Source organism: Dermacentor andersoni, chromosome 7 (assembly GCF_023375885.2).
Source record: "Dermacentor andersoni chromosome 7, qqDerAnde1_hic_scaffold, whole genome shotgun sequence".
NCBI lineage: Eukaryota > Metazoa > Arthropoda > Arachnida > Ixodida > Ixodidae > Dermacentor > Dermacentor andersoni.
Window position 1 is genome coordinate 19,303,609 of NC_092820.1, and position 16,858 is coordinate 19,320,466.

General features: G+C 44.3%; 1 protein-coding gene across 1 annotated transcript in view; it reads right to left on the reverse strand.

The window, feature by feature from the left end:
• Nucleotides 1-7,505: 7,505 nt before the first annotated feature.
• The window catches only part of LOC126535531 (uncharacterized), a 73,089-nt gene continuing 63,736 nt past the window's right edge, over nucleotides 7,506-16,858 (reverse strand). Inside the window, exon 5 of the mRNA XM_050182344.3 lies at nucleotides 7,506-13,200. Within this exon, the coding sequence (XP_050038301.1) occupies nucleotides 13,013-13,200 (188 nt within the window). The 3' untranslated portion in view covers nucleotides 7,506-13,012. The remainder of the gene's footprint in view (nucleotides 13,201-16,858) is intronic.

Below are 16,858 nucleotides of genomic sequence, written 5' to 3' on the forward strand. Positions count from 1 at the left end.
TCACGAACACTACGATTCGCTAGGACATAAGAGGATTGGATTGACTTGCAATGCTTGCCCGGATCTCTTTCGTAGCTGAACAATGTGGGTGTTACCGCTGGTTTCAGCATTTCCTGTGTTTATTATTACGCGCCGGTTCTCCTAGAAGCGGTGTCAAGCGAAAGTTCTGCGATATCGCTACCCGTTTTGCATATCCAATGCTCGGTCAGCTACGTACGATGCACAGCGCCAATGCGTATAATACATTACGTTCCCTCTAGGTCAGTCATTGTTCACGGCTCTTCAACGCACATGCCTGCTAAACGCTTTTCCTTTGAGAGAATCACCCCCAAGTCTTAGTGAAGAGTAAACGCGAACGTACAGGCTCAATTTACAGAAGCACAGTAAAACATCCAAAAAAACGCTGACTACGGCTGATGACTGCCGCTGCACGCTTCACAGGATGACTACCATTCATGCTGTAAGAGCACTCATCAATTCATTAAAAGAAACCTGCACAGCATTATCATTCATCTAAAAAACAGCCTATGCCTGTGAAGCTGCAAGCACTGTATGGAGTTTCATTGCCTCTCCACACATAATTAAACGCTTTAGTGCATGAAATTATATCAGACCATGCGATGTTATTAGAATTTATGAAGCTTCCCAGCCCTACACAAACGTTGAGGTAAAGCCCTTGACAGACGCGAACACATCGTGGAATCGAACGAATTACTCCACAGTGCGCTTGTGCTTAAGGTGAATGTAACCATTTGCTGCCGTTCCGCTCACGATTCAGACTCAAAGCGTGAAATTCGGTCATATCGTGCGACATAATTAGAAACTTGTCGAACTTCACGGAACTGCCCAAAGGTTGCGGTAAAGCCCTCGACAGACGCAAACAGATCGTGGAATCGAACGAATGACTCCACAGTGAGCTTGTGCTGAAGGTGAATGTAACCATTTTCTGCCGTTCCGCTCAAGATTCAGTCTCAAAGCGTGAAATTTGGTCATATCGTGCGACATAATTACAAACCTGTCGAACTTCACGGCACTGCCCAAAGTTTACGGTAAAGCCCTCGACAGACGAAAACAGATCGTGGAATCGAACGAATGACTCCACAGTGCGCTTGTGCTTGAGGTGAATGTAACCATTTGCTGCCGTTCCGCTCAAGATTCAGTCTCAAAGCGTGAAATTCGGTCATATCGTGCCACATAATTACAAGCTTGTCGAACTTGACGGCACTGTTCAAGCGTTGAGGTAAAGCCCTCGACAGGCGCTACACATCGTGGAATCGAACGAATGACTCCACAGTGCGCTTGTGCTTAAGGTGAATGTAACCATTTGCTGCCGTTCCGCTCAAGATTTAGTCTCAAAGCGTGAAATTCGGTCATATCGTGCGACATAATTACAAACTTGTCGAACTTCACGGCACTGCCCAAGCGTTGAGGTAAAGCCCTCGACAGGCGCAAACACATCGTGGAATCGAACGAATGACTCCACAGTGCGCTTGTGCTTGAGGTGAATGTAACCATTTGCTGCCGTTCCGCTCAAGATTCAGTCTCAAAGCGTGAAATTCGGTCATATCGTGCCACATAATTACAAGCTTGTCGAACTTGGCACTTCCCAAGCGCTGAGCTAAAGCCCTCGACAGACGTGGAATCGAACGAATGACTCCACAGTGAGCTTGTGCTGAAGGTGAATGTAACCATTTTCTGCCGTTCCGCTCAAGATTCAGTCTCAAAGCGTGAAATTTGGTCATATCGTGCGACATAATTACAAACCTGTCGAACTTCACGGCACTGCCCAAAGTTTACGGTAAAGCCCTCGACAGACGAAAACAGATCGTGGAATCGAACGAATGACTCCACAGTGCGTTTGTGCTGAAGGTGAATGTAACCATTTTCTGCCGTTCCGCTCAAGATTCAGTCTCAAAGCGTGAAATTCCGTCATATCGTGCGACAAAATTACAAACTTGTCGAACTTCACGGCACTGCCCAAGCGTTGAGCTAAAGCCCTCGACAGACGCTAACACATCGTGGAATCGAACGAATGACTCCACAGTGCGCTTGTGCTTAAGGTGAATGTAACCATTTGCTTCCGCTCAGCTCAAGATTCAATCCCAAAGCGTGAAATTCGGTCATATCGTGCCACACAATTACAAACTTGTCGAACTTCACCGCAGTGCCAAGCATTTCGGTAAAACCCGCGGCAGAAGTAGGGCTGCATGAAATAGCATGAACGCACAGGTGGTGCTTTTGCACGTGATGTGAAGTGAAAACATTTTGTGCCACTCTGCACAAGCTTTCATCTCAATGTGTCTTTTTCAGGCAGACCAGGTGATGTCGTTACAACTCCGTCAAGCTTAACAAGACTACACAAGCGTTGCCATAAATCTTGCAGCAGAAGTAGCTAAGGTATTAGTAAATTTTATTAATACATGGGCAATGCTGAGCGCCGACTGTGAATGCAAACATTCATTCTCTCATTGCACACATGTCTCTGCATAGCTGTTTGAAACAAAGGAAGTGCTGTGCAGCGAAATATTAGTTATATCAACATTTACACACGTCGCAGCAAAACTTAAGGATTCTACGGCTTGTGTGCTTAGTCAAAATACAAAAATAGTGAATCAACAAAAAGTCATTTTATTCATGAGATGAACGAAAACATTCCATGCCTTTTTGCACACAAATCACAGCATGTATAAAAAAACTGAAAATTTCAAGGAACTCCTAGTAGGTATGTGCCACTTTCAGATAATAATAGCATGTATGCCAAGATAGCATCAGCTGTCAAAATTAAGTATCTTTCAACTCCTTACACTCTGTCGCTCCCTTTGTGCAAAGCACTGTGAGCTCTCTGTGCTGCAGCCTTCTAGGCGCAGCGCTCCTATGTCACTTCGTCAGAGCCACTGTGGAGAAAAAAATAAGACATAACCAATTTTATACCCGAGCTTGCTGCCAGCCATCACTACCATCTGGGGGCCCCCAATGCTTGACATGATGTCAAACAAGCTTCACTTTTCAGCTGTCCCCTGCCTCCAAGCAGTCTTTTTGCTCCTTTCTTGCTTATAATATAAGCGGAGAAGTTATGCACACAGTACGTAAGCCACAACATTCAGCAATGATAAGTGACATTGTTCTCATTCACTGAAACCTAAGCTTTTTATTGTTGCAGTTTTAATATTGAATAGGCATGCTTGGATAGTGAAATTTTCTCATTGAATCGATAGCAATATTCAGGAAAAATTACCTATGAATATCGAATGAAATATTGAAATGAAGAATGCCGTGGAGTCTGTTAAGGAAAAAAAGACTTGCTGGCCTTTTTGGATGCGTGTAGTGCCTTTAACAACTAGATGTCAAGTCAACTAGGAAGCTTGTAAATGAGAAGCAAAGGAAAGCACAATCATATCTGGTGCACAATGACCATGACACAAATAAAAGAAAATGAACAGCATGTCCCAGACACATGTAGTAGAGTAGAGTATACAACTCAGTGAAGGAGCTAGGGGCAATACTGCAGCCCTGCATATCATATTGAAGGAATCCAAGCATATGGAGAGATTGACCAAACAATAAATTGCTTTGTCTAATTAGACAGAGCAAATGCAAAGTCTTCCTAAGGCACGACATGCTTACTCAACTATAGCATGTAAATGACCTCCTGCATATCTTTGTTTAGAAACTGGATCATGTGCGCAACAATCACAGTTATCCTGCACTATAACCATTCAACGATTTTTCATTCATATCAGTCTTCCTCCTTGTAGACTGCAAGAAGTGTTGTTGTCCCTTACAGTAGTCGAACAAAACAAATGTACTATTGGACAACTTCAAATAGTGAATTCTCAAATCGAATACGATTTGAATGACAAAGACTATTTGATTCATATTCGAAATTTTAAATATTTGCACACTCCTATTATGAAATTGTAAGATTGGCTTGTAATCACAATATATGTGGAAAATTTTCTATTTCAAGAAATGTGGGTTAGCCCCCGCATGCATCTCATTTCACAGCCAGTCAGCCATGGCTTAATTTCCTTGCGTTGCTGCTGTTCACTTTTTCTTTTATACATTGCCACATTTGCACTGATAATACTTGCAACTGGACATATCAATTTTATGTGCAGCATGACGTATAATATCCTATATATTAACAAAGAATAGATGATACTAGAAATTATCAGTTATCACATATAATATGCAAGACAGTTAACTGATAATCTATGAGTACCAAAATCGGTGCTAGAGGAAAGGAGGGCAGTAATGTGCAGCAGAGGACTGGGAGTTGTAATTCAAGATAGCATAATTCACTGGCATAGAAGGGAGTCAGATAATGCAAGGCAAGGATATAACTGAAGCTTTCAATCCTGAAGTAGACACATATTGGTTAATGAAGTTAATGATGGCCATGTATGCACTTTGAAAAACATAGGAGCTTGAATATAACAATTAAATGTACCCAGCAGCACAGACTGGATTGGTGCTACTGGCAGCACCTATTTCTTTGTCAGAGATGACAATTGGCCATGACCTCTGGTTTCAATCTCTTGTTTCACCCAGAAAACAAAAGATTTCCAATATTCAAGAAGGTGCTGATCTCGAAAGTCGATGCGGTCGGTGCATAAGGTGACTAGGACAGTTCATGGCCTTATCTCCTGTGTCCGACTTGAAGTTACTACCCTGGAATAAATATGCTAGATAGGTTACACAGAAGCTGGTGAATGCAAAGTGCCTAGGCAGAATGTTAACATCTAAGGAGATTCGAAGCCACGTCCTCAAATACCTTGTGCACTCGGTGCTCTTACATTTATGATGTCATCTGTTAAGCTAGACCTCCTTGCCCACCCACAAGCACTATGTGCTTATATAGTGTGGCAGCACATGTATGTGGATGCTTTTCTGCAGTTATCACTGTTAGTACAGTCGACTCTCGTTACGACGGACACTGATAATCCAACGAAAGATGTGTTTTACCCGAAGTCCGTAATATCCAAAATGCCCCACTTCCGAAACTTTGGTCGCGAAGTGTCACATTATTGCAAAGAGTGAGTGACGAACATCCAAACAAACAAAAGTCACAGTTTCACCCGAAAGGCGATCGAAGAATCGATTGCAATAGCAAATTGGTAGACAGCTATGTGAAGTAAGAATAGTAGTTTAATTGCCAGTGAATTGATCTTTGCGCTGTCTCTCGCTTCAAGGCAAACAAAATGTCGAAAGCACAGTGCATACAAAGCTACCAGCACTGTGCGCACTTTGTCCACATCACAGGTCGCCTTGAAGATAAGGCCCGTGCGGGCACTTACTTTGTCCACAGTGCAGATATCTTTCAAGATACGGCGCCCGCGCGGCTGTGCCAATAACAGCAGCCACCAGAGCAGCAGCAGCTCCCCCTCCCCCTGTGCCTCGCACGCGATACACGGCACGCTTTCAGGCCACTCTCCTCCCTCGCACGCGCAATATTGAGCTGCAATCGTCAGCAGACTCTTGCAAGCCAGTTGCCAGCCCGTGTCGGCATGGCAAAAGTTTGTTTTACACGCCCTATTTCGACAAAAATGACCTCTAATTTCGTCCATTGTAGCATGGTCCATTAAAAGCGAACTTTGCATTAATAAAATAGGTAGAGCAAACAAAGGTTTCAATATGGTCCGTTATATCTGAAAGTCTGTTGTACACAGGTCCGTTGTAACAAGCGTAGACCAATTTACATAGAGGCGCAGTTTCAGATGCACAATTCAGTACAAAACAGCTTGCCTGACAAGCCTCAAACTTCGTTACTTCTAATGCAGTAACATTAAGGGCCCCGTCCTGCAGAAAATCCGGCGTCAGGCATCCCGCGTCCAGCGTTGTACGTCGCTTCGGCAAAAAGAATTTCGAACCACGCATACCCAACCACACAGGCCCTCCATGTGCCGCAAGTGAAATTACTGAACTAATTGAATTTCTCAAGGTAAAATACGTAAAAAGATCGTATGACTTGCGCAACCTACAGGCATGATAGCATCGGACTAAAATTTGAACATACGAGGCAACATAATTCTGTTAGCGAGAAGTAAAAAAAAAAAAAAACCGCAAACCCTTTTTCAGCCTTTCTACCATTCATAGAGCGGTCATGGTCTCCCAGATTTGCGCATGCAAATATCAAAGGCTATAAATCAGCGCGCCCAGTTCCTTGCAACATCTCCAGATGACGCCTCCACCGTATCGTGGCCCACGCAAGAAAGCGTTTCTACCAGAAAGCTCGCCTTCATGCATAGCGTTCGCTGCCAGCATTTCTCGATAAACATAAGCTGCAGTTGCCAGGAAGCGCAAGAAGCAGTAGGAGATCTTTGAATGCTATCGCGTTCCACTCTTAAAGGCGAAGCTTAAGCATCCTCTAAATTTTTCCCTGCATAGCTGTCTTTCTCAAATTGCTCCCTAGCAATATTAGTTACCAGTTAGCCCCTGCAGACACTGTCCAAATTTCAAGCTGTCACAATAAGCTAGTACAAACACTTGAATGCAGTCTTTTATGGCTTACCAATACTCGACTCACTGCGAACATCCCACTTTCTCATTAGGTCATAGGGCAAACCAAATAAGCACTGAACTCCTCCTTCTGCTCACTGTACGATGGATTTTTCTCAGCGAAGCTGGGAGTTTTGCTTTTTGTGCAGTGAATGCAGGCATGCAGCAATGTACTTGATATCGAGCAGTCAGCAACACAGCCTGTGTGAGAGAGAGAGAAACAACTTTAGTTAGTCGCCTGCAGAACGACACTATGACTAAATGGCACCATGACGCAGGCCCTGAAGTCTTCTCAGCGGGTGGTCTCTACTCAACTCCAGCGCGTATTACTGCCGCGGTCAGTTGCCCCGAGGGGTAACGTTCCGTCGGTTTCGCTCGGCCTTTGTCTTTCAAGAGCCCCCGAGACCTGCTGTACAGCCCAGGTTTGGATTTCGTGGTCGCAGCCTGTGTTGGATTTCCGAAAGTTTGCTTTGAAGTGCAATAACAAATGATTACAAAATAAAAGTTGCCTTGCATATATCTCGCTCATATAGACAACCCCTTCCTTATGCATTTTTTTTTTTCTTTTTGTCAATAATCCATAACTTTTGTTTCTCACGTCACATTTTACCGGCCCCACATAGGAAGTCAGCTAGGAGTTTGTATGGCTGTGGTGGTAAAGGCTGACGGCAACATCCTGCAACGCAGCCCCAAAGCGGCCATGTGACCAAGGTGTTGGTGATGAGTCGATAACAACAGCATGCAAACAGCTTCACGGTCTTTGACGTATCACTTGCTTACATCGACATGCATATCTGCAAAGGGCATTTGGCATTCCAGAATGGAAACTTATTACTCCAGCTGGCAATACAGCTGTTAGTGATCTAGCTGTACTGAGAAGTGGCAACTATGGAATGAGCCTTCTGGTGGCAACACTATTGTCATATTGTACAACTGCCTTTATGGGCATCAGGATTGACCAGAGCAATGTCCAAGACACAAAGAGCTGGAGAAGAAAAAGAAAGCAATGAAAAAAACGAAAGCATGCTTTATTAGGCAGAATGAAACATTTAATGATGTTCCACACTCCCAGCTCACTAGACACATGGAGCTTTTCATTGAATGCAGTGGGTAGTCATCACTACCCATAAAACAAATTTCCGTTTGATCTTGCAGCACCCCTTTAATTTTCATAATGTGTGCAACATAACCCAAAAGAAAATGTATTTTCGACTCAATCTTCTTTCCACTTGTGCAATGCAAAAGCCACCACGCTGACAACTGCTTCAGTGCTTGAGGAATCGGTAAGCTCGATTGACAAGCACGTTATTGAGGAACTGCAGTCATTATCTGCTCAGTGTGACCAGTCCGCTTGAACACCGCCAGCCAATGTTGGTTTACGTAATGCGAAAAGAACCTTACTAATTAGTGACAAGATGTGCAGTGTTGGTACCATGAAATCATGCCAAAGCAAAAAAGTGTGACACAATTTCCACAAGAAACTACAACAAGAAGAGGTAAACTTGGCATGAGCAACTGTGAAAATGAAAACTGTGAGAAGAAAGAATGAAAAAGAACACATATGATACTAGTGACTAAATAAATGTTGCTGGCAGTAAAAGTAAATGTACGTATAAACTTGCCGAGATTCACACATGCAATGTGTCACAAAAGAGGGACTGCTAGACACTACACAGTTATTATCAATCACAACCTCCATGATTTGTGGAATGTATTGCTGCACTCAAACTGCAGTTGTAGATTACATATGCACACACAGCCAGCTTAATTCTCCAGGGGTCAAAATGCATTCTCTCGAAAATCTGTTGGATGGGCAAATTCAGTGTCATGTTGAGAAAGTGTCACTTGATCAAGGGCTGCAGTTCGAAGCGAGTGGTGGTTCCCACTGTGGAGACCATCAGAACAATGAGTGTTCTACAAAGTATGTTGTCTTAACAGTAGCACTTGTAAAAGGTAAAAAAATAAAACAGGAAAAGCAACTGAAGAACTTGGCACTTTTGTGCTAGCACAATTCCAATCAACAAAAAGAACTGTCTTGCACTTCCTATTGCTGAACTTCAGCAGTGGTTGCATTTTACAGTACTACACTGTCGTCCTTTATGAAAGGGAACATGCGAGCGCGTGACCTGCGCTCTGCAGCGGCTGCCTACAGCGCCCTCAACCGACAGCTAAAGAAAGCACGCCCGTTTTTGGCGTCATCTATTGGCAAACAAAATAAAGAGCCATGGCTGGCGGACAAACGCTGCTAGATTGCGCTTCCTCTCCGCTCGCGCAACGAGCGATGCCTGCAGCGCGTTGTCTGCTACCAACAAATCGAGCGTGGTATGTCAGCACGGTCATTATTTTGTTTGCAAATAGATGACGCCAAAAGGGGACGTTCTTTCTTTGATGGCCCTGTAGGCAGCAGCCGCAGAGTGCAGGCCACGCACTCGTGTGTTCCCTTTCATAAAGGACGACAGTGTACGTGTACTATTGCAGAAATGCATCCCAGGCATGCAATGGCATTGCCTGTTTCAGCAGTTTCTTTCAGCGCCAGTTGAGATGCATCTTTTATAATGAAAAAAAAAAGCAACATTAAGGACAAATAAGAACAATTTTGAGTGCTTTTTGTACCACCAAACTGCTACTGCCATTACCTCCGAATGACAGTGTTTTGCTGTGCACCACCTTGACATCAAAGTGGCATTCAGCAAAGCAAACTACGCTAGCTCAAAGTGACGCTAAAATTGCCCGTCCAGGTGTAACATTCCAGCTTAAGGCTTGTAGCACGCCAGCAGATATTGATATGCATACAGCTGACAAGCATTAAACATGAGAACCTGTCCATGTAATCTGTGAAATAGCCCTACATCGCATTCAACGTTTGAACAATGTGTTGGTGCATTTTGAACCAGCACACTGCTGATAATGTAGCCCTTCGACCCTTGATGGGCTGGTTGAAATTGTGTGCGCATGCTAAAGAGTCACCACAAAACAGCCGAGTCTTGAGAAAACTACTTGCGAACACCAGTAAAAAGTTTTCTTTACAAGCAAGGGCGCAAAATAACCATACAAATGCATTAGCATAGACACTATACATTCAAGTTGCTATGTACACAGGCGCAATAAAATGGAGGTATTATAATTCTCAAGTGCATTCCCTTCAATATGTGCTGCAACATTCATGATTACCACGCACATTAATGGTGAATCACAGACTTGAAATGCAATAGCCAAGCTTGGCTGATAGTTCATGCACCACTTTCATGCTAACCCCTAACTTCAGCTGACTGTTAATTAATAATATCCACATTGAACGATCTGCATGGCAAAACACTGGTACCGACGATTCCGAGTTGTGTGTGCCTGCTGATTAGTTTAGGGAGCACGTCACAACACGCTTGCACCACAAAGAACAGAAGCATGACTTTTAAGTGATGCTAAGTAATTACAGCCCCAAATTCAGAACAGTGATGTAGAAGAAGCACTTGGCAAAGTCACGTGACTGAGCAAAATTTGTGACAGGAAAATGGATCACATGCATCAAAGGTTGCACACCACAACAGCCATTATTATACATGGGTGTAAGACAAAGATGCTGCACTGTTGCTACCCCCAACATTCTCATAGTCATGTGCTCAAGGCATGTAAAGGATCTGTCCAAAGTCGCCACAAGCGTTCCTAGAGCACCTGTACAGGCACTACAGCATGACGAGAAAACTCCAGTGACAAAGGCAGGAGTGAATATTCTTTCAACAAAATCAGAACGCTAGCACGGCAGCAGTTGCACATACACGTCAAGAATAATGCTGATCACTAACTGCTAAGGTATACTACATTTGGTGTCACTACACACTACCAACCATTTCTGAAATACATAGATTTAAAGCTGTATATACCGAATCCTATACTGCACTCGATTTCTGGATTGTTATCTCGTCACTGCAATTTATTAGTGCTGGTGTTATAAAAAGCTGGTGTTATAAAAAAAGTGAAGGCCATTTAACTCAATATGGTTACTGTTTTGACACTGAAAAGAATGCCATCATTGGGTGGCACTGCCTTCACTCTGAATGGAGCTCTAAATGAAACAAGGTTTTGTAAAACTAAAGAGCACAGACTTTTACGCTAGTTTGTTACGCATAGCAGATCATGGTCAAGCACACACAAACATGAGGAGTAGACAACACAAGCGCTTACTTCCAACTGGAAGTAAGCGCTTGTGTTGTCTACTTCTCTCTTTGTTCTTGTTTGTGCGCGCTTGACCGTGATCTGCTTTGTAAAACTAGTACAATGGGACTTTGCTGTTGTTCTTTCTTTGCGTCATATTTGTAGCTACTTCAAATAAGTCTTCTTTTAGCATTGAGTGTAGTTAATTCTAGGCCAATAGATTAAAGCAGTTGCATATAGAACTGTTCCTTGTTGAATAGTCTGCCCCTATCAATGCACGGATGAACAGATCCTACTTTGTAAAACAGTGACTCTTCAACATCCAAGCACCTGCAGTTTCACGCCACAAAGCTTACAATGCAAAACCAATTCTGTTCCCACCCCCATTTCACAGTAAGCACAAGGATTTTAATGTGTTGAACATTGCTCCAGCAGTGCCATCGTCACTATGCTCTGCCAACATTACTTAATATTTATGAAGAGAATGCTAGAAGCAACAAGCAGATACAAATAAAAATCAAGTTAATTAGGCAGTCTTAATTGAACCGCAGGAAATATTCAAGGACATGGCAGAAAATGACTCTGCACCCCCCCAAGTGAATTAACATGAAAAAGAAAATGTGCTGATCGACATTCTCGATTCAGACATCTGGAAGTGGTATAATGCGAAGGATGCTTACAACAAACCGATAAAGCTGAGGTTACACATTGCAGGGTTTGTCACACGTCACTCAACACAGCATTCATTCCATGAGCTAAGAGGAGTCTTGGAAAGTATTAAACAGTGGAGACACCGGTCATTAGTGACACGCAGAGCCTAAACATTCACACATGCGTTTCCTGGGTGCAAGACAGGATGATAAGCCTTCAGTAGAGTAAACCACATTGTGGTTTAGATACCACTCCCTGTGGAAGGCAACACTAGTTTTGCTGCCCATCTCTCGGTACTACTCGACTATGCATACAAACATCACAGTTGCCTCAATGGCATGCCATTTCCCAGTGCAATTACCTGCACTTTTGTTCCAACTCTGAAAGGATTTTCTTAGCAGTATGTAAATCCTTCAAATTTCGATACCAGGACACTAGTATGCCCAGTGAGCAGCTCTTTTTGGTGTCTGAAGGAATTGGAGAGTGCAGGAGTGCGTTGCTGCTCTCCAAACATGTTGAGCAGCTATCCTTCTCTAACAATGACATTAAATAACGGCAGTTGTGATACAGCCAAGCAAAACCACAAAGCCTAATGTTCCTGTATGTTATTTGCTGTGCAATAAACTTACCTTCTTTTTTGTCCCTCTGGTTGGTGAAAAAAAATTGAATTTTCCCAAGAGCTATATGGTATTCATATTAAAAAAATATTCAATTCAATTCGCAGTTGGTTTTCATTATTTCAACTCACTGTGAAATTGATAATTTTATATTCACATACCCCTAGATTTTGTGCTTACAGCTGCCCTGTTTTCATTTAATTTTTAAAGATAAGGGTGCATTTCTCGCTGCACATCATTCAATAGAACACTTGGCACTGCTGTTTGCCTAGAGTGTTAGTTGCCGAGAGGCATTGAAACCAGTCTCTATCGTGGCAGAAACAATGAGAACATGTGCATACAATGATGCTTTCATTTTTTTTTTTCCACAAAAAGCAGGCAAGCCAAGTGTTCTGTTAAAGAACGTGAGAGCGCAAAATGACACCTTGTAGTGAAATGTTAGGGAAAACAAAACAGCAGTAATTGCAAAGCCGTTAGAATGAAAATGTAGGTTATCGTCTGTGCTCATCAGAAGTGCGAAAGCCAGAAATGCAAGAACAGTTCTCAACGAATGTACACAACAAACGCTTAGCAAGAGTTTACCTGCTTACGGCCATGATGGTCAAAGTGATGCTCATGTTATGTGCCATGCTTTGACAGTTGCCATGGCCGGCACACATTGGCAAATTGTGAGCAGTGTCAAAGCAACTTGCATAGCAAATGTGCCATGGCTAGTTACATTTTCCCTGCAGTTTTGCACCTCCTAATGCAAACTTCACGATAAAGCAGTGCAAGACTTGTCCACTCAAGTGCAACAGGACATCACGCACGAGACTTCAGGATAAGAATCATAGCTCGAGAAAACAAAAAAAATACGGTGCCAAATCCACAAAGCAACGGTATGAGATTTGTCAACTAAAGTGCATAAGCTTGTGGTGCACAAGACACCTGGACGAGAATCATGGCTAGAGCCATGCAAAAAATGAGGCTACAGCATAAGGGGGACCACCCTAACTGCTCTGTCGATCCTGTGCCACTCATCATGTCTACCCAACGTCTTGCACTCTGCACACTATGACACATCCCGGCTTTCAAGATGTTAATTGTGGGAGGTGTGCTTAGAATCCACGGGACTTCTGAGCAGCCACGAACTCGGGGTAGTCGATGAAGCCGTCGCGGTTGCGGTCGTCCATCTGGAGGATGGGGTCAATCATGGACTGCAGCTCGGCGTCAGTGAACAGTTTGGTGGTGCCGTGAGGTGTGGGCTGCTGCTGGCCCTGCTGGGCCAAGTGCTTGCTCTCCTCGACTGCGTGAGAAAGACAGCGCAAGAAACGAATGCTCACTGAACATCAAAACTGCGTCGGTGCATTTATGGCACACACCATCATTACATGAAGAGCAGCGTGCTACTTGGGAATTGAACACAGGGACAACAAAGCATGAAAGAAAAACAAGACATGAAAAGCGTATGATGTTAACTTAACAATCGCTTGAACTCCGTGGTGGAGCAAGCATGCCCGTTGCAAGATGTAGTCATGCACGTGACTGGCGGTGGACAGCCGGCCATTTTAAGACATTTTAGGTGGCAGTGCTCAGCCCCCAATCCCAGGCAAGCCAATGAACACGACTGTACCAGTACTTGGCAGGTGCCCCAAATTCTAATCCACCGAGCAAGAAGTCCCGCAGTCCAGAGGGGCTCAACAGAACCCCTCCATAGACATTTTCACTGACCAGGTTAAGTATTTGTTAAACCTATGCTTTCTCCTATGTTCTCCTCTCGAACTTGTCTCCTCAGCTCCTGCTTCCGAGCAGAAGAAACACCAAACTGTATTCATTCTATTACGAGTAGGGGCATGCGAATAGTGATTTTTGTGATCGAGTAGAATACGAATCAAATAGCGCCAGAAGTGAATCAAATCGAATACTGAATAGTTTTCTAATAATGAACAGCCGTCATCACAAGCAGTATAAAATGATGTGCACATTCTAGTATTCTTAAATTTAGCTATTTTCTGTCATTAAATAGTATGTTATGAAGTGTTGTTTATTAAAAGCACAAATGGAGCATTAGGAACAAACAAGTATAGCAGAACCTCATTGATATGTTCTCATTACGTACGTTTTCCCAGCACCAACGTTCACAATCGAAACAAAAAATGACCCAACCGAATTACGCTCATTTTTTAACAGTTCATACCGACCTAAAGAACATGATTTTTCGGCACCAACGTTCAGTATGTCGCCAAACCGCGACTGTATGATACGTTTTCCGGCTGCTAGGTCCCATGTAAACAAGAAAAGGTACGAGGCACGTGCGACTGAGAAGATTCTACAGCTACCCGCCGCAGCAGCTTCAACGCAATACTCACCTGCACGTCTTATGTGAAAACGCCGACACACACTCAGTTTCTCATTTTGGTATTAGCAAACCTTGTCCAGAGTCGTCGCATGTGGTGTTCACAGCTATCACTGCCAATCCTATTGCGAGAGGCATATTCACCTACCCGTTTCACAGCACTTGATGCCGTCAGAGGGATAGCACATGCTTTTTATAGGCGATAACCAAACGTGCCGCCGTTCCCTGCAGCAGGTGGCACAATGTGGGCATCACGTTTCGCTTCGGTGGCATCTGGTTTCGCCCGCCCGCTCAATTTCGCTTCAGTTTCCCGTCGCTCACTTAAAACGCCACACAATAGGAAAACAACAATATGTGTCTCGGGCTGCTGGAGCACCAAAAGCTCAACACGCATCCGTGTCTCGAGCTGCAGCGAAGCGCACAATGCTTCGCATTGCATAGATGTTGACAGTAGTTGAGGCTGTCAATTTTTTTAGTTACAGTAATCCCTCGTTCTAATGAAATCATTTTACTCGAAATATCGCTTTATTTGAAATTTCTTTTGGTCTCGACCCAAACACATGCATTTTAGATTGCATTACTTATTTCTTTATTGATTTATTTCCAATATTGTGAGCCCTGTCAGGCTGTTACAGGGCAGGAAGCGCAGGAAGAGCTTGACCCACTTAGAGTGAAGTGGCGAGTGGAGGCATTGCCGCTAACGAGCGGCAGCGACCCTTTTGTGCATGAAGTGTCAGATTAATATCACCGACGAAATAGTTTCATGCAGGCACAGAAGAGACGACAAAGTACCACACCCACGACCGATGACCGCCTGGTAACGGGTACCAAGCGAGTGCCGAGTGCTCCCGGCTGTTTACTGTGGAGCAAACGGAACCTGTCAAATTCCATAATGCAGTGCGCCCGAACTGTTAATCTCGAGTCACAATCGCATTGTTGGTGTCCCCCGTGATAGAATCCACATGAAAATAAAGTTTTCCTGATGCTTTGTGATGCCAGAAAACCGCAGTCTCTTGGATGCCAAAAAGTGTCCAAAAGACCGCAGGCAGACATGCGCCGTAGTATTCTATGAAGTGCACTCGATGAGCAAAGTTTCACCGCTCTAAAGAGCACTTCTGATGCTGAAATTTGTTAAAAAGCACAAAAGTGTCCCTCCGATTAGAAGTGCCGTGTTCGACGCGAGGAGGTACACTAACAAATCGGGAAGACGACTTTGGGGAAGCCAGTCTAGAAATTTGCTCGCCGCTCACCACAATCGGCCTGCATCGCAATAAAACACCGCCCCTAGCTTCATTGCACTTTTGACAGTGCAAATCGACTGAAAGCTTGCCGAAAACAAGAAAAATCAGAGCATCGCCAGCGGCGAGTCAGGCTGTCAACATGGCGAGTCAACGCAATCTGATGTTTCCCCGGCGATTTTCTCGAGCCGGTCGTGCTCGATTCGCGCCATAAGACTTTAGACAAATGGTCTAAATGTGTGGTAGGATCACCGACTTTTGTTCCTAGACATTTGTCAATGGCGCGGACGTGACAGTGCGTGAACACCGACACTCAAACCATAGAATTAGCACAGCGTCGACAACGGAGTGCCGAAAAACTCTTGTTTTTGCAAACTTCATGGCTGCACACCTCAGGAAAAAATTGCCCAGTGATCATGCAAAACTCCTACTGCAAAACTGTTCAGTTTTCATGATTGCGCTGCGTACCCACAATGAGCGGCGAATAGTTTTTTTTGAGCACAACAAACACAACCTCAAACTCGAGCCATGGCATTAGTGGAGCTTTCTAGCACAATACTCTCTTAGTCTTCCATGACCTCTGCACCGCCCCACTATAAAAGCGGCCCCCCAATACCTTCCCCACTTCATTCGCTCTCCAGTCAGCAAGCTGTTTGGATGCCAGTCACTCCTCTCACTCACCTTCATGTCAGCTCCTCACCTTCTTGCTGCCAGTTTCGACGTCGCTACTTCTCTAAAACTGCCCTCTTCTGGCCTAAAGCCCCTCCATCCACGTGCCACCGCCGCTTTCTTAAGTAGAGACAACCTTTGTTGTGTGCTGCCTTTTCCCCTCACACGAAATCCGGTTCCGGTATTTCCGGTTCCGGCATTTCCGATTTAAAAATTTCCGGTTCCAGCGTTTCCGCTTCCTGGAGTTGCGCTGCGGGAATTTCCGCTTTGACTGCTGTTAACGATGGTGAGACGCCCGCGCGTTCTTAGCAGAGCTGTGGCAGTGACCACAAGAAGAATGCAAAGGGGACAAGCTGTTGTATTCCGCTGAAGTAGTAGTTCGCGGTCGCTGTTTTCCGAATGCACGAAAAACGGCAGTGGTCTCCAAGCGCCCAGGCACTACATTCCACTGTACATTGTCGCTCGTGCCACAACCCGTCGCAGGTTGACGCAAAGCAGCGAACACGGGAAGATCGCTGGTTACAATAGGCGGTGGTTCTTGGATGGAATCCCATTCACAGTTTCAACTGCAGCTGGTACAATTAAACCATCTCCATCGATGAGAAAGTAAACAACGCTAAAAAACATAGCGTCACTTCCACTCGGAACAGGAAGCTGCAGCTACGTAAGTTCCACTTGACGCCGGAAGCTAAGGGGGTGAG